The following is a 23,142-nucleotide window of genomic DNA, read 5'->3' as shown; positions in this document are numbered from 1 at the left end:
ATGGCCCCGGTGACTTATATAGAGGTAGTTCCTGAATGATAATACTAATCTCATGCTCTGTGATAGGGTTATTTAGTTGTGGTAAATCATCCTCAGTCAACCGAGGAAGAGACAGACCATTACAAAAATCTGCCATCTTTTCCTGGTTCATAGGCTCTGCAGTATATAGGTGATTATAAAAATCATGAAAAACTGCTCCTATATCCATAGATTTCATAATCCATTCCCTGGTATCACTCCTAATATCCGCTATAAAATTGGAATCCCTTTTAGTTTTAACTAAATTAGTAGGTAACCATCCTGATTTATTACAATACCGGAAAAGTTTGTTTGAAATCAGAGATTGCATCTACCAATTTCTAATGAAATAAATCATTCCAAATTTGCTGTGTGTGTCTGTATTGTGTTCACCACGCAGTAGAGGGGTTCTGGTTCATTGAGTTTTGTAGTAAGGTAGTTTGCTTTCTAAATCTAAGATATCCCTGTTCCGCTTTTTCTTCCTAGAAATTACATAGCTCATGATTTCCCCTCTAAGCAGAGCCTTAGCTGTTTCCCAAAAAAGAGCTGGTTAACACGCATATGCCACTGTCCAACAGGTCCAGAGTAATGAGGTGAGCCCAGCTTGCATATCACCGGACAGTGATTCGAGATAACTAAAGCTTCTATTTTAGCAGCAAGAGTTCAATCAAATAAGCTAGGAGACATTAGGATATAATCAGTTCATGATTTAGAGTCGTGAGCTCTAGCATACAAGTAAATTTTACATTGGCTACATGCTTAAATTCTGGAGTTTACGCATATGACTGGGCCTTGCACGCGCTGCGTGCATCTTACAATGGGCCTAGCCGTGCACGTAAACCCTGGTATGCACCGAAATGCTGGGCCTCTCCGAAGGGGCGGGTTTGGAGGCGGGGTCTGGGTGGGACAGGGAGCAGGCTGGGACAGCGCCATTCGATACTATCCTGGGGAAGCATGCACCGGCCAGCTGCTGGCCTGCAGAGATTACTTCTGCTCCAGAGGAGCAGTAAGTACTAAAATAAAAAATTTGGGGATAGTTAGGTTAGGTTTAGGGGGTGGGGAGGAGAGGAAAAGAGGGAGGAAGGGTAAGTAGGGGGGTAGGGAAGTTCCTTTCCAGTCCACTCCTTAATTGGAGGACTGGGAGGGAACTGGAGGAGGCCCGATTATGTCGCCGCATGTATTTTGCGAAAATTTCTCTCCTGCGCATGCCACCCACACATGCGCGTGTGTCCGTCAGATTTTATAACATGCTCATGCATCTATGTGAGTGCGCCAGGAACCGCGTGCACACGGACATGCGTGCACTGCTTTTAAAATCGACCAGATAGTGAGTAAAGTCTCTTTCATCAGGATGAAGTACCCACCAAATGTCTAACAAGTTCAATGAGTCACATAAAAATGACACACCTTTACGTTGAGACAGTTTAGGGACTTTTTCCAAAGTACATTTATCCATTTGAGGGTCCTACACACAATTGAAATCCCCTCCCAATAGCTTTGGTGCTGAGCCACACTGTGACGCATGGGTGATTAAGTCAATAAAAAAAAGAATGGGAATAGCAATTTGGGGTATATATCTATGCAATATCATCAAATTACCAAATAATTTCCCCTGAACAATAAATAATGTATTGCCCATCAGTATCCCGATATGTACTTTCTAAAGTAAAAAACTTTTTTGTGAATGAGGATAGCCATCCCATTGCACTTTGAAGATCCTGAGGAAAAGAAAATGTAATTAAATCCCCTTTAACGCAATTTAAGATGCTCTGCATCCGTGAAATGTGTTTCTTGCAGCAATGCCACTCTGCAATCTATTAAGATGGGACAACACTTTTTCCCACTTAATAGGAGAGGCTAAACCAGCCACATTCCAAGAGACATACATGATGTTGTCAGTCATCAGACATGCAACCTAGGGAAGATGAGAACCACCGCCCGTTAAACCAGTTAAACCACGGCCTAAGTATGGACCCCATGTCAAAAAAATGGAGAAAGACCCATCTCCCATAACCAAACCAGACTTTCAAGATGGTCCTCCAGGTATATATTCCAAAACAAACTCAGCAAATACATAAAGAGAGGATAGCGGTACATCACAGTCAGAATGAAAATCAAATTGAAAAATTCTGAGGGAGAAATAGATAATCCATAAGCAATTCCCCACACAAATCCCAGAATAGGCACATATATAACCCATAGTAAATCGAGGCAACTTCCCACCCCACCCCACCCCCATTCCAATCCCGCAACCCTAATATGACCAATACCATAAGAACACACCTGCATTTACCCACTCCCATATCTTAACCCCAAAACTACCAATAAAGATAAATTCTCCTCTGCTAGAGAACAAAAAGTCACACAATGCCTGGGCCAGGTGTCTCCCGTCTGCTGCAGACCTGCAAAAAAAGAAATAAGCACTGCAATAGGCATAACAAATATAAAACAATTCACAACCATTCAGTTGTATAAAAAATAAATGCAGTGCAATCCATCCATGCAAAAGAAAACCTTTTCAGGCAATCTGTCAGCCTCAAAGAAGGCTTAAGAATTCTATTGCATCATATCCAAAGTGAAAAATGCCAACTAGCATCATCAAGAAAAATCCTGGCTAGTCAGGCATAGTCAATAAGTTCAGATATTGAGCAAGTCCACAAATCATTTAGCTGCTTCAGTTTTCTCAAAAATATGTTGCTTGCCATCATACCAAATAAGTAACCGCGCCAGGTACTGCAAAGGAAAACAGATTTTCCTCATCACCAACAAAGAGCAAAATGAGGTAAATTCCCTTCTCTTAGTGGAGACTGCCCCCGAATAATCGTGAAACATTTTTATCTCTCGGTTATCATACTGCACCACTTGTTTCCTGCGATAAGCCTGCCAGACCTGTTATTTCTGAGCAAAGTTCAGCAGGCACGCAATAACCACTCTCGAGCGAGTATCTCCAGCTTTATTATGGCCCCAGCCTGTGAGCCCGTTCAATTAACAGTGGCCTAACTGCCTTTGGGAGATCTGGGATATCTCAGATAATATCGCGGCTAATTTTTGCTCATCCAGCAACTCTGCAAAACCCACAAAACAGAGATTGTTTCTCTGCAATCTATTTTCTAGGTCATCCACCTTGTTTTCTAAGGCAGTCATTTCGGATTGCAACTTGTGTATGCTCCCTGTTGCCACGAGCGTATCATCCTCAACAGCCAAATGGCCTTCCAACATATCTATGCGAGGCCCGATATCTGTAAAAGATTTTTTGAGATCTGCCAGCTGTTCCAGAATCATGTTGAATTTGCTCTCCATCGTGGTAGTAACTGCCTCTGCAATATCAGAAACCGACATAGCAGTCATGTTATCTTTGTGGGCAGCGGACAGGTTGGCAGCCATTTTGTCAATGCCAGGTTTCCCTTTCTCCTTTTCTTTCTTCTCAAGTTTCGCTGGCATTGGCATTGGGGATTTTTGCATGAAGTTAGTAATCGATGTAGAAAGGCAAGCTGCCTCTGTTAAAGCCTGATAGACACCAAAACCCACAGATGGAAAGGATTATTTAACTCCAGACAGCACATCCTCTCACTACCTCTGCATCACTTGACCTTCTGTGATTTAACAATTTTGAATAATTTGATGTCATCAGCAAATTTCATCACCTCACTCATTGTTCCCATTTCCATATCATTTATAAATCTATTAAAAAGCAATGGTTTCAGACAAATCCCTGTGACACTCCACTATTCACCTTTCTCCATTAAGAAAATTTACCATTTAGCTCTGCTTTCTGTTGTCTGTCTTTTAACTTGTTCCCAATTGACAATAGGGCACTCCTATGAAATCTATCTTGAGGAATTTGTCAAATGCTTTGTGCAAATCCACATAAATTATATCAGTTCTTCTACCATTGTTACTGGACATCCACACAAAGATGAAGAGATCTGCAGCTGCTGCCCTCAGAAGTAGGTTTTACAAACATTTCTATTTTACCACTTTGTGTTACTTGATTTTTTCCTAGTTTTTGTCCCTAGAGATACTTTTCAGTAATTTTTAAATTGTTTTTACTACTCTCTAATCCCATATATCACCAGCTTTAGCAGCTGTTTTATTTGTCTGTAATACCAGGGTTTGTGGGACCATTCAGCCAACCTTGTTTTCCTTTTGGCTTGTCTTTCCTTTGAAAGAACTTCTCATTTAATCAGGCTGTGTCTGCTTTCCTGACTTTATCTGAGAAGGAAACCAGTGGCTGAAAGAGGTTCCCAAACTATTCCCAGAAGAGGTTCAGCATGGATCACCACAGTGAGTACTGCAAGCCCTGGAGTGAGGCCCAGAACGTGTCTTTTTAAAGAATCTGTTTCAGGATGTTACCAAGAATGGTTCATAGCTAGCAGGATAGGCTCTGTGCCTATCTGGCTGGTGTAAGGAAGCCCTTCTTGAAGATGGCCTCAAAGCCCAAGAAGCTTCAGAAAGCCAACTATGGTCACATTGGTGGACAAGCTTAGCCGAAGAGGTCCTCACTGCAGGGATAAGAGTAGCACTGGAGAGTATTATACTTGATATATCCCCTCAAATCCTTCTATGCAATCAGTTGGAAATAATTTCCTTTCCAACTGGAGGGCATTTTCTTTTTTGCTTTTATTCAGACTATGGCTAAAGTCATCCCTTTTCATTTGGCAGTTTCTGGAGAATTCAGATTCCCATTACTTGGTCTTGATACTCTAAAATCCTCCTACAGGATTCCATCCTCTCCAGTGTCCAAACAGCTCAGGGATTCAAGAGTCCAGTTGCCACACCAGAAGGTTGTTGTTAAATCGGCTCTTAAAAGAATCTGGAAGCCTAAGACATATGCCTCATTAACCCCAGGATACAAACCCTAGGGCCTTGGATCTTATTGGGAAGCATTTCAGGCTCACATAGCAGACTATCAGATCTATATTGTTGAATATTTTCACAGCCTATGGGAGGAAGTTGGAGAATTCCATTTATTTCTCCTTCAAGACAAACAAGAAGAGTTTTGCACTCTCTTGGACACAGTGATGGAGTATGAAAAGCATCTTGTCAGTTTGGCATCTTGTCGGTTATGAGATGGTATCTAAAGTCTCTGCCATGGAGTGCCAGCTGCTGGATCAATTAGAAATAGAGGTGTGGCAGGGCACTATAATGCAGGTCCCTGCCTCCATGAGCTTGTATTTGTGTGAGGCTTGGTCAGTGCATGGACAATGAGTGCCTCAGAACTGCTGTACTGTCTCCAAGTTGCCTAATAAAGTGAGGCACTCACAATCTTTTAGCAATACACTGCTACGAGGAAAACAAAACCCCAGAGGAAACCCGAAGGAGCTGTCTGCATGTGCTAAAGACTTGTTTCACTGCAGCAACTTGTACTTTTGCAGAACCTGATGCTACAGGGTTAAACTTTAGGAGCTGACCCAGGAGGTCACATGATTTGAGTCAGCAAATGGAAGCTCAAAGATTTCCAGGAAGCTGAATCAAAGGGAGCCTAGCCAATGGAGAACCAGTTGGAAAAAAAGAAAATTAGGTTCTTACCTTTGTTAATTTTCGTTCCTGTAGTACCACGGATCAGTCCAGACTCCTGGGTTTTGCCCCCCCCCCCTCTAGCAGATGGAGACAGAAGTTTACCAACCAAAACTCCGCCTATAACTAGGCTGGTGCCACCTACAGTCTGGCAGTATTACTTAATGTCAAAGCAGAACAAAACCACATCTTCAACTAACTGTATAACCAAATAACCTCGATACCGGTATACAGCCCCCCAACTGGGAACAGAACCCGAGGTACCGAATATCCTCTCATTCTGACTGAGAAATAGACAAACACACAGACAACCCCGCCTCTCCCGGCATCACCAGGTGGGACTCTGGACTGATCCGTGGTACTACATGAACGAAAATTAACAAAGGTAAGAACCTAATTTTCTTTTCCCTGTACGTACCCGAATCAGTCCAGACTCCTGGGATGTACCAGAGCTTACCTTACTTGGGTTGGGAGCCGGAGAGGCCCGCTCTGAGCACTCCCTCTCCAAACCCAACCGGGCCTGGAGCCTTGACATCCAGCCGATAGTGCCGGGCAAACGTATGCAAAGACTTCCAGGTGGCTGCCCTACAGATCTCCTCTGTCGGAATATGGTGACATTCTGCCCAGGAAGTGGCCTGAGAGCGAGTAGAATGGGCCCGCAACCCAGAGGGTAGTGACTGCCCCTTCAAGAGATATGCTGACCGGATGGTCTCCTTCAACCAATGAGCAATGGTAGTCTTGGAGGCCGCATTACCCCGCCTAGGTCCACTCCAGAGAATGAACAGATGGTCAGACACCCTGAAGTCATTGGTTACCTCCAGATAGTGCAACAGTGTGCGTCACACGTCCAACTTACGAAGATCCTTAGCCATGGGATCCGAACCATCCAACTGCAAAAACGATGGTAGCTCGACTGTCTGGTTCACGTGGAACGATGACACCACCTTGGGTAAAAATGAGGTAACCGTATGCAACAAGACCCCCGACTCCGAAATCCTCAAGAAAGGCTCCCGACACGACCGAGCCTATAGCTCAGAAATTCGCCGTGCCGACACCATGGCCACCAAAAACACCACTTTCAGAGTCAAATCCTTCAGAGTGACTTTGCGAAGGGGTTTGAAAGGCGCCGCACACAAAGCCTTAAGGACCAGATTCAAATTCCAGGATGGACAAAGCTGCCGAAACGGAGGACGCAAATGCCTTGCCCCCCGCAGGAACCACACTACATCCGGGTGCGCCGCCAAAGACGCCCCCTGAATCCTTCCTCGCAAGGAACCCAGAGCCGCTACTTGCACGCGCAAGGAGCTACACGACAGGCCTTTCGACAAACCATCCTGCAGGAAAATAAGAATATCCAAGACGGCCGCACGCGTGGGCACCACGTCGTGGCCCAGACACCAAGATTCAAACACCTTCCAGACCCATACGTAAGACAACGACGTAAACGTCTTACGAGACCGCAGTAGAGTGGAAACCACCGACTCTGCATAACCTGCATAACCTTTGGATCTCAACCAGAGAATGTGGTTAGTGCAGTTAGTATAGCTGTGTTTAAAAAAGGATTGGATAAGTTCTTGGAGGAGAAGTCCATTACCTGCTATTAAGTTCACTTAGAGAATAGCCACTGCCATTAGTAATGGTTACATGGAATAGACTTAGTTTTTGGGTACTTGCCAGGTTCTTATGGCCTGGATTGGCCACTGTTGGAAACAGGATGCTGGGCTTGATGGACCCTTGGTCTGACCCAGTATGGCATTTTCTTATGTTCTTATGTTCTCTCAAAAGCCATGCCGCTAGACAAAAGCGATCTACCTGGTCGAAACAAACGGGCCCCTGGTGCAGAAGATCTGGAAAGTACGGAAAACGAAGCGGCTCGACCGCAAGGTTCAGAAGGTCCGCGAACCACGGTCGTCGTGGCCATTCGGGAGTGACCAATACCACGTCTGCCGGGTGCGCCTCGATCCGACGCACCACCCTGCCTATAAGAGGCCACGGAGGGAACACATAGAGCAACACGTTGGTGGGCCACGGCAATGCCAGCGCGTCCACTCCCTCTGCCGCCGTTTCCCGCCTCCGAGCAAAGAAATGAGGAGCTTTTGCATTCTTGAACGTCGCCATCAGGTCGACCGCGGGAGTGCCCCATCGGGTACAGATGAGCTGGAATGCCTCCCCCGTGAGCTCCCACTCTCCGGGGTCCAACCAATTTCAGATGAGGAAATCCGCCTGGACGTTCTCTATTCCAGCTATGTGAGAGGCCACTATGCTGCTCAGATGTTTCTCCGCCCATGCCATCAAAGCTCGAGCTTCGGTTGCCACGGCCTGACTCTTGTTCCCCCCCTGTCGATTGATGTAAGCTACCGTGGTCGCATTGTCCGACAGGATCCTTACTGACCGACCGCGGATGAGAGGGAGGAACTGCAACAGAGCCAACCGCACTGCCGGAGTCTCTAAGCGATTGATGGACCAAGACGCCTCCTGAGGGGACCATTGCCCCTGCACCGACTGTCATAGACAGACTGCTCCCCAACCGAATAGGCTGGCGTCCGTGGTGATCACCATCCACGACGGAATTTCCAAAGGAACCCCGCGACTCAGGTTGTCCGAACACAGCCACCAATCCATGCTGGTCCGGCCGCCAAGGTCAGGGGCAACGGGAGCCGAAACTCTCCCGAGATTGGATTCCATCGGGAAAGCAACACGGACTGTAAGGGACGCATGTGAGCGAAAGCCCAGAGAACCAATTCCAGGGTGGAAGTCATGGACCCTAACACCTGCAAATAGTCCCAGACAATCGGAACCGGCTTGGATAACAACTGTCGCACCTGTGCCTGCAATCTGCATATTCGCTCTTGCGTGAGACACACCGTTCCCTGGCGCGTGTCGAATAAAGCTCCCAAATACTCCAGAGACTGCGACGGTACAAGGTGACTCTTGGATACATTGACTATCCAACCCAGAGGGGCGGATTTTCAGAGCCCTGCTCGCCTAAATCCGCCCAAAACCGGGCGGATTTAGGCGAGCAGGGCCCTGCGCGCCGGTGAGCCTATTTTACATAGGCTCACCGGCGCGCGCAGAGCCCTGGGACTCACGTAAGTCCCGGGGTTCTCCGAGGGGGGCGTGTCGGGGGGGCGGGCCCGAACCGCGCGGCGTTTAGGGGGCGTGCCGGGAGCGTTTCGGGGGCGTACCCGGAGGCGTGGTTACGGCCCGGGGAGGCCCGGGGGCGTGGCCGCGCCCTCCGGATCCGCGCGCAGGAGGCCCGCTGACGCGCGGGGATTTACGCCTCCCTCTGGGAGGCGTAAATCCCCCGACAAAGGTAAGGGGGGGGCTTAGACAGGGCCGGGTGGGTGGGTTAGGTAGGGGAAGGGAGGGGAAGGTGAGGGGAGGGCAAAAGGAAGTTCCCTCCGAGGCCGCTCCGATTTCGGAGCGGCCTCGGAGGGAACGGGGGTAGGCTGTGCGGCTCGGCGCGCGCCGGCTATACAAAATCGATAGCCTTGCGCGCGCCGATCCAGGTTTTTAGCAGATACGCGCGGCTCCGCGCGTATCTACTAAAATCCAGCGTACTTTTGTTTGCGCCTGGAGCGCCTGGAGCGCAAACAAAAGTAGGCCTATTCGCGGAGTATGAAAATCCGCCCCAGAGCGCGTAGCAACTGGAACACTCTCTGCACCGCTGCTTGACAGAGGGACTCTGACTTGGCCCAGATCAACCAGTCGTCCAGATATGGAAGCACCAACAGACCTTCCCTGCGCAGTTGAGCTGCTACAACCACCATAATCTTGGTGAACGTACGAGGCGCCGTCGCCAGGCCGAAAGGAAGCGCCCGAAACTGGAAATGCTGCCCCAGCACCACGAACCTGAGAAACTGCTGGTGCTCCGACCGAAGGCCAATATGAAGATACGCCTCCGTGAGGTCTAGGGAGGCCAGAAACTCCCCTTGACGAACGGACGCGATCACCGAATGCAAGATTTCCATCCGAAACCGAGGAACTCGAAGACATCTGTTGACACTCTTTAGATCGAGAATAGGCCGAAACGTCCCGTCCTTCTTCGGTACCACAAAGTAGATGGAATACCGGCCCCTGCAAAGGTCGGCGTGAGGAACCGGAACAATGGCGCCGAGGTCTCGAAGCCGACCCAGCGTCGCCTGAACCGCCCGGCGCTTGTCCGAAAAACCACAAAGGGAGACCAGGAAGCACTGGAGCGGTCGGCATAAAAAATCTAACGCGTAACCTTGTCTTATCACCTCTAGGACCCATTGGTCCGATGTGATTCTGGTCCATTCCTCGTAAAACAGATGCAATCTGCCGCTGACTTGGTACGATGGAATGGACCGGCCGCACATCATTGTGCAGGTTTCCCCCTCTGCACACTCTGACCGGTTCCCGGACGACTGAAACGGCGCCCACGAAAGGACTGCAAATAAGATTGTTGATGGTTAGCACTGTGCCTAAAGGAAGAAGCCGAACCCCGAGATGTCCTAGACCGGCGACCACCGCGAAACTGAGAGCGAGCCGCCGGAACTCCCTTGTTCCGTGGCCTATCCTCCGGCAGTCGATGCACCTTATTCTCCCCTAAGGATTCAATCAGATCTTCCAATTCCTTACCGAACAACAGTTTTCCCTTAAAGGGTAAGGAACCCAAGCGGGCCTTGGAGGTCCCATCCGCCGCCCAATGACGGAGCCACAGCAGACGCTCGCCGCCACCACGGACACCATGGTTCTAGCCGAAGTGCGCAACAGATCATAAAAGGCGTCCGCACTATAAGCAATGACTGCTTCTAAGCGCCCCGCCTGACGCGCCTCCTCCGGCGGCAGAGATTCATTAGCCAAAAGCTGTTGAGCCCAGCGGAGACCTGCCCTTAAGGAAAAATTACTGCAAATGGCAGCACGGATTCCCAACGTAGAGACTTCGAAGATCCTGTTTAGCTGGACCTCCAGTTTCCTGTCCTGCAAATCTTTCAGCGCGGTACCCCCGGTGACCGGGATGGTGGTCTTCTTCGTCACTGCCGCTACTGCCAAATCTATCTTTGGCAAGCGCAACATCTCCAGGGCGTCTTCCGGAAAGGGATATAGCGTATCCATCGCCTTTGCCACCTTCAACCCTAAGTCAGGGGTATCCCACTCCTTAAAAAGCAAATCCCATGCTGAGAAATGCAAAGGAAAAGCTGACGGAGGACCCCGAAGGCCCAAAACAACCAGGGCCATCACGCCGAGTTGTGACTCCACCTGCGGGAGCTGGATCCCCAACTCCCCCAGGATTTCCGGGATAAGAGGACCCAGCTCCTCCTTACGGAACAATCTGACCACCTTCGGATCATCTCCGTCTGTCCCCTGAGAAGGCCGAGAACTCGAGGTCCCTGGATCCCCGTCCTGATCAATCCCCCTCGGAAGCTGAGATGGAAGATCCTGATCCTCTACCGGATCCTCTGGCTCCTCGGAATCCGATGCAGACTCTGGCTCCCATAGGGGCCGAGCCCTGACAGAACCCTCGGACACTGGAACTGATCTGGACCGCTTCCCGGCTCTAGACCCCGAGTCCGAAATGGAGGCATCCTGGGACCGCTTCCTGGCCAGCCTATGGGCCTTGAAGGCTTTGTGCATCAGAAGCACAAACTGGGAGTTAAAAGAAGAATCCGAAGACTCCCTAGTATCCTCCCCCTCCGGGCTGAGGTCCTCACCGCAATAAACGGCCTCGCCAGCCTGTCCCCCCCCAGGGACCCTGTGCTGGGGTGATAACCGCGATGAAGGAACGTCCTCCCCCGCCACCGCTGGTCCCGCTGGAGCCAGAAATGGGACTGTATTTCTGAAGCTAAGTACTGCTATTATTTGGGTGCGAGTTTTGCATTAAATGAAAGCCCGTTGTGGCTTCGTCATTTCCCATGGCAATACTTTTTGAAATATGACAAAAGACTAAAAATAATCATTAAATAAAGCAATGTGACTCCTCCTATGTTGGGTCTGACTGATTAGCAGATCCAGTTGGTAGCAGTCCTACATATTTAAATTTTCAATATTATAGATGCGGCGTCTATGAATTATATTATTGATCTGGAAACCTTATTTGTGTTTGTATTGCTACTCCCGGTTTCTAGTATATTGGGCTGTTTGTGTTGTGATTGTACAGAGAGGAGAAGCCCAGCCCCTGAAAGAAAACGCAACACAAAGCACGGACCCCTCACAGCAGAAAAAAACAGGCAGGCAATGCAAACTTTGCTGTTTGTTTTGTGTATTTTTTTTTTTTTTTTTTTAACTCACAAATCACCTCGGGTCCGGAGCCAGCTGGGGGGAGTGGACCGGGCACCCTGGTGTCACCCCCAGCAGCGATGGTTCGCCGGAAAATGGAGCTCCCCCACTCGTTGGCGGCCTCAACCAAAGGGGATGGTCCCCTCAGGACCTCACACCCTCTGGGAGGCTACGTCCGGGACCAGCAGGCAAGCCTCTGCGGTCCTTGGCCCTAACCGAGCCTACTTCCTGTAAACCTGTCTTTTTTTTTTTTTAAACAACTAACTATCACAAATCACAAGAACCAGCACAGACTGTAGGTTTGGCACCCTCTCCACCTACTAGGAGACAGAAGAATACTGCCAGACTGTAGGTGGCACCAGCCTAGTTATAGGCGGAGTTTTGGTTAGTAAACTTCTGTCTCCATCTGCTAGAGGGGGGGCAAAACCCAGGAGTCTGGACTGATCTGGGTATGTACAGGGAATGCGGGTTGTATTTGTTTTTCCTCTGTGGTTCTGGTGGGCGGTTAGCCAGAGAGAAGGGCTACACAGAGGATGAAGGAAGGAGCTGGACTTGGGAAAAGAAAAAATTAAGGAAGGACAGTGACTTTGGGAAATATCCAGAGGGTGAGAAGATCCTTGTGCTGGAGACAGACATCGAGCTGCAGAGAAGCTACTTCTTGCTTTTTACCCCCCTCACAGCTTCCAGGAGATGGTGTGCACAGAGGAAGAGGTCCATCGGGAGTTGCAGCAGCTGCATGAGCTGGGAGTCTGTATCCTCTGTCTATAGAACTACTTTTGAGCTAAATAGTCAAGCTATTTTCTGAAGCAGGGTTGAGAGCACAGAGGTTTCCCTCTCTTTGTGGTTTTTTTCCCCTGCATCCATGCATTGTGGTTGTTTCACAGCCTCCATAACTGTTAGACTGTTCCATCTTTCTGAACTACCTCCGATGCCAGCGTCGCTAGGATGCTGCCCTACCACTCCAGCCCTGGGCCTCTTTAGGCATCCACGGCGCTCTGCGTCTTAAAGGCCCCACAGAGGGAAGCTCTTATGTTGGTGCCTGCTGATAACATCACGCAACTGAGTACTTAAACCCCAGCCGCTCTCCGAGCAGAGTCCTCAGCAACAAGTCCCCCTGCTCTGGCAGGCTCCGTGTCGTTTGCTGTCTCCGTGCCTTGTCTTGCTGTTTTCTTTCATTGCCCTGTTTGTTCCTGTTTTGTCGCTGGCGGACTCTGACTACACTTCTGGATCACTGCTTGCTCTGACCTCTACCTGGACCTTGACCCTGCCTGATCTGTGCTTGCCCCAACTTTGGCCTTGACCTTGGTGCCACTTACTTGCTGCCTGCCCAGACTTTGGCCCGCTACTCGACTTCATCGGACTGCTCCTTACAGGACTTTCGCCTAAGCCCTGCCAGCCCCTTGGAACCCAAGGGTTCAACCTGCGGGGAACGGGGCTGGTACAGGTGAAGCCATAGGCCTAATCCTTATAAGAGCGAGTCCACCTGCTGACAGCTTGGGCCTAGTGGGTTCGAATGCTAGGCTGCATCAGTCACGCCACAGCCAAAGGCTCACATCCTTTACACCCTGGATCTACAATATTTGCTCAATCTATGTTAAGAAAATGTACAGCTGGAGCATTTTCCCAGGGAGTTCATCATCACTCAGCCCACTGCAGCATTTTGTGGATTGTGTTTCTTCAACTGCCTGCTAACTACCAAACTGGGTCCTAAAGTTGTCTTGTTCAATTGTCTTTGTTGGTGTGTATTCGCACAACCAGGACTGGGGACTGTTGTGGAGTAGAGAGGAACACTAGGTTAATGCACAGTAGCAAAGTTACAGCTGGGGTCTGGTAAATCTAGAATACTTTCACAGGGCTTTCTAAACAGGCCATGTAGTCTGCTGGCTATATTCCTAAGTGTCCATTTCAGACCTTGTTCTTACTGCTTTACAGGAACTAAGATCTTTATATTGTTTAACCTGTATATTTTTGTTCTTTTCTTGGTTGTTATATACTTTTGCCTTTTCCTTGTTGCAATTATTGCTCTAAGTACCAGATAAAAGTAAAAAGTTAAGTGTTACAGAGTGTGGTGATTTGAACTGTGGCGTCTGCCCCAAGAATGATTGTGTAATAACGGCAGTGGATTTAGGGGCACCAGGCTTGTTTCCCCACATCCCCATTCTGCCTTGCTGCCCATGGGAAGGTGGGGGGTCTTCTGTCACATCCCGCCTCCCTCTATCGGTGGCAGGGTTTCCCGCATCTGCTGAGGGTGGAGCTATAAAGGGTTACTGGAATCCTTGCAAGAAGTTTTTGAAGCAATTAGCTGAGGACTTCATTTGTGGCAAGGCAACAGTGGACCTGCTACTGGCAAATGGATACAGTATCCCGGCTGCTTCCAGCGTAACTCGGGTTATTACCTACGTAAGGCTTCCAGCGTTTCATAGGTAATAACGCTGGAAGTGTACCGTTCAGTGTAAAGTATGCTTTCAGCATTATTACCTACATAACACTAGAAGCATTATTTAGGTAATAACCTAAGTTACGCTGGAAGCAGCCGGGATTGAGAGAACAGCGATCCTGGCATGGAGAAGGGGGGGCCACTTTTGCAGGTAGCAGGTGAGTGGGAGGATGACTATTGGGGGAGGCAGAAGAGGCACATTAAGATTTTTTTCAGTGGGGAGAGAGGGCCGGCAGCAATCTTTTTTTTTAGGGATTTTTAAAGTTTGTGTTTAGGTTTTAGCCAGTTTTTTGACCTGGGGTTTTGTTTTTTTTTTGTTTTAAAGATGCACAACTTACCCGGATATCTCTGAAGATATCCAGGTAAGTAGCGAGTAATATTTAGCCACACAAGGCTGATAACGTTAGGCCCAACTGGCCTTATGTAAACAATGGCTGTTTAGGGTTAAAGCTATCCAGCTATATGTAGCCAGATAATTGTAGCTGGATAATTTGCCTACTAAATATTGGTCTTATTGTGGAAATCCTGAAAACCAGACCTCAGTCCCTGTGGTTTACATACTGTTGATGTCTTCCCTCTTTTCCTCTCCCCTCTACTCCTGTACCTGAAAACCAAGACAATAACTTCTTTTCTGAATCTCAACTTACTTTAGCCTGCTTTCCCCCAAAGGCAGCCCCACGAATGAACACCAGACATCCCAGTACTCTGCAGATATGGACACTTCTGATGAGGAGATTCAAGGAAACAACAAGGTGATGGCCTACCAGACCCACCATGCTCGCCGCAGGAGTAGGGCCTCATCTCAGGAGAGCGTGCACCATTCTGGGAGCCAGGTAACACTGCAGTCAAACAATTGTGAGGCAGAGGACATTTTCACTGTGCAGTAATTGTGCAGATTAAAAAAGGAAACATTTCAATGCTGATCTAAGGAATTAGAACCTCTGTAATAAAAAATACAAGGCAATGGAGACTTGCCAAGATCTGCAAGCTCTGGTGATGGACGTGATAGTGAGAATTAAGAGATGCCTTCAACTCCCATCGAAATGCAGTGTTTTAGGTACATTTTTCTGAGGAACATCAAGAAAAATAGTCTTTTTAAAATCCTCCTGATGAGGGATTAATTGTCCACTCTGATTAACTGACAGTTTAGCTGAATATGCTATCTTAAGGATTGATGTCTGAAAGTGAACTCCCATTAATACACTTTTCATGCCAGTTTAGTGCACTTTTTCAAGTTTAGCAAACCTAAAAAACTCTATTAAAACTTGATGCCGAAGGGCTTGATTTTAAAGTGACTTGCGCACATAAAGCCCTCTTTTATGCATATACAGTAAGTGGCATTTTGAAAACCAGTCAAGGGCTAGTGCTGTGCATGTAAGTTGCAACTTGTTAGTGACTTGATTTTTAAAAGTTTGCACATTAGTTACCCTTCACTACCTGCTTGGAGCAGGTATAACTGTGCAAGGTAATGTGTGTGCATACTCAGCCAATTACTCAAGGACTTTCAATGCAAATTTAAATATTTGCTGTAAAAATACTCAGTAAAGCCTGAATGTACATTGCTTTGTGAGCCGTTATAAAATTTCCCTTCCTAAATGCTTTAAATATGGTGCACTTATTAGCAAATCACAAATTACATACCACTACCTATATAAAAAAGTGAACTAAACATTTCACATTAAATAACTTTGATTTTAATGTTTTGCTTTTAACTTCAGGATTAACGACAACATTAACCACTGAAGTTAAAAATCAGACTGTGACTCAGGCTCTAAGCCAGAGATACTGACCGACACCCACAGACTAGAGAGGCTCTGGCTTGGGACATATGACCTGGAGATCCTCTGATCCAGGACCCCTAGTCCAGAGAGCCTATGAACTGGGACCCATGAGCCCTGTCACCCCTGGACTAAAGACCCTTTGACTTGGGACTCCCAGGCCAGAGAGCCTGTGAACTAGAACTCTCAAATTGGAAATCCTCTGACCTGTGACCTCTGAGTTAGAGACTGCCTGATGCAGGATCCCCAGGCCAGAGATGCAATGAACAGGGAACCCCCATGCTGGAGTCTGACCAGAGACCCACACGTACCAGGCCCTCTAACCCAGGAACCCAGATCAAAAAGCTTTAGACCCGGTACCCCAGAGCCAGGGAACCCTTGACATGGGACTACCTAGCCTAAGATCCTCTGACTCAGGACCCACATCTAGATGCCCTCTGACTGTGAATTTCTGAACCGAAGACCCTCTGACACAACATCCTGATTAAGACATTATCTAAACCAGGATGCCCAGGTGAGAAATTCTCTGAAATGTTATACCCAAGATGCATATCCTGTGACCTGGAACCCCCGAGCCAGAGAGAATCTGACATAGGAGATCAAAGTCAGAGACCCTTGGATCGGAGACCCTGAGCCATAGACTATCTGACCCAGAAAGAGAACCTCTGACCTGGGACCCTGGATCAGAGAAACTCTGAGCTAGGACCTCACAATTGGAGACCCTTTGACCAGGGCCACAAGCCAGGGACCCTCTGACCAAGATCCACAGGCCAGAGAGATTTTGATCTGACACTTTTGATTTACAGATCATCTAATCCAGGATCTCTGGGCCAGAGAGTCTTTGAACAGGGACTCTAGAGCTGAAGACCCTATGACTTGTGAGGGCTTCTGATCTATGAGTCTCAAGCTGGATATGCATGCCTTCAAGACTGTCATTGAGGCAATGGTTATCTCCCATTTAGACCACTTTAGTAGCCTGTTTGTGGGTCTTCCAGAAAAACTCACACACAGGCTACAAATAGTTCAGAATACAGCAGCCAGAATAGTGTCAGGGAGTTCTCATAGAGCTTCAGTTCCCCCTGCACTACATTGGTTACCAATTAAGGTATGAATATAATTTAAGATTCTTGCTTTGACTTTTCATGATTTATGGGGCCTGAGACCTGAGTATTTGACCAAGAAGTTAAAATGGTATATACCCAGCTGATGTTTAAGATCAAGTCATGGATTTTTTTGATGGTCCCATCGTTTAAGGAGATGCAGAGGAGTCAGTGGTGCCTGAGGGCTTTTCAGCAGTAGTACCTACACTCTGGAACTTGTTATCGGCTGATAGGATGGAAAGGAATTATTTGTCCTTTCGAATAAAGGTTAAGACCTGGTTGTTTTGGGGAAGAAAGTGATTGGCTATGTATCTGATGTTATATAAAAAATGGCATATAAGTTGGCTTTGCAGTCCTGCCGATGGTAATCTGTTATTTTTGGGATAAAAATTAGGTCTATGGGGCTTTTTAAGGTGTGGTGTTACGTGTGTAATTTAAGTTTTAAGTAGTTTTGTGTTTTGTTGAGTGATAACTATGCATGTCTATTGTTGTGAATCACTTTGGATGGCTCTGTTGAATTGGGAAATCCTGTGGGACCCTCAGGCTGAAGAGTAAATGAACTGGGAACCCAAAGCTGGAGTACCTTTGACCCCTGAACTAAAAAGACTGAACAGGAACCCCCAGCAAAAGAGACACTAACCTAGGACCTCGGAACCAGAAACATTTTGACCTGGGGCTTCCCAGGCCAGAAAGACTCTGATCTGGAACTCCTGGCAAAAGAGATTCTAACCCAGGATCCCAGAGCCAGACACTTTGACCTGGGATTCTCAGACCAGAAAGACTGACCAATGAGCAGCAAAACCAAGACCCCCCAAAGACAGAGAGTCTCTAACCTGAAAGCACTAAGCCTGAGACCCTCTGAATTGGGATCTCTAGGTTAGAGACACTGAGCCAGAGAGCTTCTGAAACCTGAGTTAAATACTCTCTGACTGGAGATCTCCGAATAGTAGATCCTCTGACATGGCACTTCCCGGTCATAGATCCTCTGACCTGGGACCTCAAAACCAGATATCATCTAAACCAGGAGCTTCAGGCCAGATACTCTATGAACTGCGACTCCCCAGGACTGAGAAACTTACCTGGAATTCCTGAGCTGGAGACTCTATGATCCAGGACCCTGAACCAGAGATCATCTGTCCCAGGACCTGCAGACCAGAGATCTTCTGACTTGGGATCCCTAAGCCAAAGAAACTCTGATCTAGGACCATATAGCAGGAGACCCTCAGACTCAGAACCATGACAGAGACCCTTTGACCAGTACCCAAGACTCATAATCTGGAGATCATCAGATCCAGGATCCTCCCATCCAGAAAGCCTATGAACTGGAACCCCTGATCTAACCTGCAACCTCTGGACCAAAGACCCTCTGACTTGGGATCCCCAGGCTAGAGAGACAATGAACCAGGAACCCCAAGCTGTAGTCCCTCTGACCTGTGACCTCTGGGACAGATAGATTCTGATGAGAGACCCCTGGCTAAAGAGACTCTAACCCAGGACCCCAGAATTAGAGAACCTTTGACTTGGGATCTCCCAGTTAGAGAGATTCTGACCATGGACCCAGGAGCCCATGATTCTCTGACTCAGAGCCCCAGGTCAAAGAGCCTCAGACCCAGGACTTCTTTAGCCAGAGGGCCTCTGATTTAGGAACCCTGAGCCGGATACCCTCTTATTGGGGACCCCCCTGAACCAGAGGCCCTCTCACATGGCACCACCAGGTCAGGGATCTTCTGTCCTGGGACCCCTGATCCAGACATTATCTAACCCAGGGCACCCAGGCCAGAGACATTATGAACTTGGGGCTCCCAGGACAAAGCCTCTGAACTGCAGACCTCCTAATCTATAATCCCAGAGCCAGATAACTCTGACCTGGGCCCCTAAAACTAGAAAACCTCTGACATGGAACCTCTGGGTCAGAGAACCTCTGACCTGGGACACACCTGCCAGAGACTCTCTGACCCAACAACCCTAGGACAGTGCAACTGTGACTAGGACCCCAGAGCTGGAAACCCTAACATCCGGGACAGCATGTCAGAGACCCTTTGACCTGAAATCAACAGGCCAGAGACCTTCTGATCTGGGACAGTGGGAACCGGGGCAAAAATTGCACTAAAATGGAAGGAATTGCTTCTGTTTTAGCACACTTTTAAATTACTTCCCTATTTAGTGCAATTTAGATTTTATGCATGTTGCAAAGTTTGCTATTATAGTAGTGGTAGTAAAGCTAAATATTTCCATGGTATTAAAACTTGAGAGCTAAAACTTGTGAACCCATTTTGTAATGCTGGCTTGCTACATCAGCCCCTTACTGTATGCATAGTGTAAACTTGTGTAAGAGAAAGGGCCAAATATACTAAAGGAAGGCTGTCTAACTCCCATTCTCAAGATCTACAAACCGGTCTGGATTTCAGGATATCCTTGGTGATTATATTTGCATACCGTTGAGGCAGTGCATCAAATTATATTCCATTCGCACGCATTAGGGATATCCAGAAAAGTAGAAAACCAGACCAGTTGGAATTGGACACCTCTGTGTTAAGGTTTTTCCTATTTTATGTCTACGGGAAAAATGTTTAGTACAGGGTTAGGAAACTTTGGAACTGGGGTGCTACGAACAGGTCTGGCTTTCAGGATATCCACAATGAATATATATGAGATATATCTGCATGCACTGCCTCCATTATATGCAAATATATCTCATGTGTGTTCATTGAGGATATCATGAAAACTAGCTCTGTTTGTGGCACTCCAGGACTGGAATTGCCTTCCCCCTGGCTTAGTACAAAGGTCCCTATAATGAGACCAAAAGTTTCTAACAACAGGGGGGGGCTGATATTTAAAAAAAAAAAAAAAATTGTGATCCTAATAAGTTAGGGGGTCATTTTCTATTGCTTATCATGTGCGATAAGTGGCTATCACACGCGAAAAGTCCCTTTTCGTTTGCGATAGCTTGCCGAGGGCGGCGAGGGGAGGAGTCAGGGTGGCGAGGAGGTGAACGATGCGATGACTTTGCTGGCGGCGATAAGGTAAGCACCATTATCGTCGCCAGTAGCTCGCCCAATAGCACCACCTTTCACGATAGCGCTATTGGGTGCAAAAGCAGGCAGCGATAACACCGCGGTAATGCGATGGCTGCCGGCTCTCACAGGCCCACCCCCCCCTTCGCCCCCCTGCCCCTCCCCGTTTTCGCTAGATTCACCATTCTCCGTTAGAATGGTGAATCTAGGACTTAGATTGCTAAATTGTCCCTAAATTTTCAGTTGAATATTTACCTACTGTAAGTTTCGGAGTGATAAATTTAGGGCTGCTATTGTTTTGACTAGATTTAGGGGGGTAAGTTATGTTCCTGCTCCTGAAAATTATTGCTAATCTCTTAACTGCAGACCTATTACCAATAATCTATATCCTATCATTCAAATCTGCCACTATACCTGAGGAGTGGAGGGTAGCAAATGTAATGCTAATTTTCTAAAGGGGTGATCCGAGAAACTATAATTAAAAACAAAATTACTGGCCATATGGATAAACATGGTAAGGTGCTAGAAAAGTGGGCTTTTCTTAAGTTGAAGAATCATTTAGACAAACATAATGTTTTGGATAATTGTTACCTTGGATTTAGGAAAGGAAGAGGAATAGAATCTCACTTGGCATCTTTGACAGATTCTGTTTGTTATGATACTTGCAATGGCTTAGCGGCATTTATTGATTCAGTTAGATCTTACAGCTGCCTTTGATATGGTGGATAACAGAATTCTACTACTTTCTAGGCTTCAGAGTATGGATGTAACATCAATAGTATTGACTTGGTTTGCATTTTTCTTTGAGTGGAAGAGAGCAAAAAGTAAGAATAGGCAATATGAGCTCCTCTTGGAAAAAATTAAAATCAGGAGTCCCCCAGGGATCAGTATTATCCCCTATGTTATTTTATGTAACCTTTGGGGAAAATTTTAAAATCTTTAGGATGACATCCAGTTTTATATAAAATGAACTCAGGATGATCCTACGCCAGAACAGAAAGTAAAGCATTATTTAGAGGAAATTAATGCCTGGCTATTAAAAGAATAAATAAATATTAAATGTTCAGAAAACAACTATGTTATGGATAATCAGGGAAAGACAACCAGTGCTTCTTTAAATATCAAATAGTAACATTCTGATTGTAACTGAAAGAAGAAATTTAGGAGTGAGTTTGGATTCTAGACTGAAGAAGTTATAAAACTTGCTATTGAACAGATCTAATTTATCCAGTTAACTTAATCTGATACATTTAAATATTGCTACTTGTTTGGATAAGTTGGGTCTCCCTAAAATGCTCATTTCCTGCCCACCATTTAGCTGGAAAAGTACTTATCTGGCTAAGTGGTAACTGTTAAACATAGCAAGTTATTCAGCTACTACCTCTTAGCTGGATAAGTCCTTACTAATCTGGCTAAGTGGCGCTGAATATCGACCCCCATAAAACCAAAATTGCAGGAGTTATACTGGTTACTGGTGAATGAAAGAATATAGTTTAAAATTTTGACTTTAATATATAAGGTAGTTTATAATAAGAATAACTACTTAAGTGGGTTGATAGAGTTAAATACAATGGGGCACGTATTTTTCAATCTCAAGCCAAAATAAGTGGGCCCACGGCCCCATGCCCGGAGCCCACCTGTAACCGCGTGCTGTGGATGGTGGCCCGGTTATGGGTCCTCCACACAGCGAGCAGCGCGAATACAGATGGCACATGGTCGGCCCTCAGGGGCCCACAATTGCAATCTGGATATGGAGGGCAGGGTTATGCCATTGGCCACCCAGCATATATTAACTATGATAATGCAGCATGGCAGCAGAGAGTGGCTTGGGATCCCAGTGTGCCCGGCTCAGTCCCTGGATGGGGCCTGGCTATTCGTCCACACAGTGGAGCAACGCACTGGGATCTCCCATCATACGGTGGTTTGGTTGGTCCGTATTCATACCCCCCACCATGGGGGCATTGGCCAGCTCCCATTCCCTGAACCAGCATCCTACATAGCCAAGGGCAGACAGCACAAGAGGTCACATCCCGGTTCGAGCAGCACAGGAGTGGCAGAAGGCAGCACCACAACGGTATGCAGGAGGTACTTGGGAACACACCGATGATGAATGTATCTGAAGTCGGACCAGCTGCCCAAAAGGACCCAGGAGCCCAGCTTAATCCACAGATTCAGGTTGTAGTTGCAGCACCCTGCAGCGTAGCACCAGCAGCCCAGAACAGTGAAGGCATCGGGAGTGAGTCAAGAGGGGAGGCCGGGGGCAGCATGCGTGCTAAGGGTGCTGTGCGTGCGGATGGGGGAAAGACGGCAGGTGACAAAAGATGTAAGGCTAAGCACAAGCATAGGGCCACTTCTAGTTCAAGTGGTAGCTCCTCGGAGACATCTGACTCGGACTTCATGGATGATAATAGCCTTCAGCCCCCTGCGCTCACCACTCTACCCAAACTGTGGGAGAGCATTCCCAGATCCCTTCACAGGAAGATTTGAAAGCAATCTTACATTGACATATTTTGTATCTTGGATGGAAGGTGTCAGAGGGCCACAAGGAGGAAGACAAATGAGGAGGGTGTGCCACAGGGTGCTGACAGAAGAGTCCCCAGGAACATCATCAATTGGATCCAAGACTTCCTGCATATGATAAGCATGGTGGGACACGAGGACCCCCCACTATGGACCCATGCTGAGCTATGCAGACAACATCCTCAAAGCATACAAGGAACATGAAGGCTGGGTGTGGTTGAATTATGATGAGAGATTCCGGGACAAGATGGAAGAAAATTGTTTCATGTTCTGGGGAACGCAGGATGTCAGCTTGTGGGTTAAGCAGATGACACGAAAGGCAAGCAATGCAGGAGCATGTACGCAGGCGTCGAGGAAGTCATAATCGACTATGCAGATCACAGGGGCAGCACAGGTACAAGATAATTCATGCTGGAGTTACAACAGATTGACATGCACTTTCCAGGACTGCAAGTTCAAACATGTTTGTTCATCCTGCGTCACTCCTCACCCAGTCACGAAATGCTCCAAGCAACCAT

General features: G+C 47.3%; 1 protein-coding gene across 9 annotated transcripts in view; it reads left to right on the top strand.

Moving 5' to 3' along the window:
- MLPH (melanophilin) overlaps positions 1-23,142 on the top strand; it is a 329,932-nt gene that overhangs the window by 184,234 nt on the left and 122,556 nt on the right. For all 9 annotated transcript variants that reach the window (XM_029606456.1, XM_029606455.1, XM_029606454.1 and 6 more), the window contains one exon: positions 14,882-15,045. In XM_029606456.1, the coding sequence (XP_029462316.1) occupies positions 14,882-15,045 (164 nt within the window). The remainder of the gene's footprint in view (positions 1-14,881; positions 15,046-23,142) is intronic.

Source organism: Rhinatrema bivittatum, chromosome 6 (genome assembly GCF_901001135.1).
Source record: "Rhinatrema bivittatum chromosome 6, aRhiBiv1.1, whole genome shotgun sequence".
Lineage (NCBI taxonomy): Eukaryota > Metazoa > Chordata > Amphibia > Gymnophiona > Rhinatrematidae > Rhinatrema > Rhinatrema bivittatum.
This window is presented reverse-complemented; position numbering and strand designations above follow the sequence as displayed.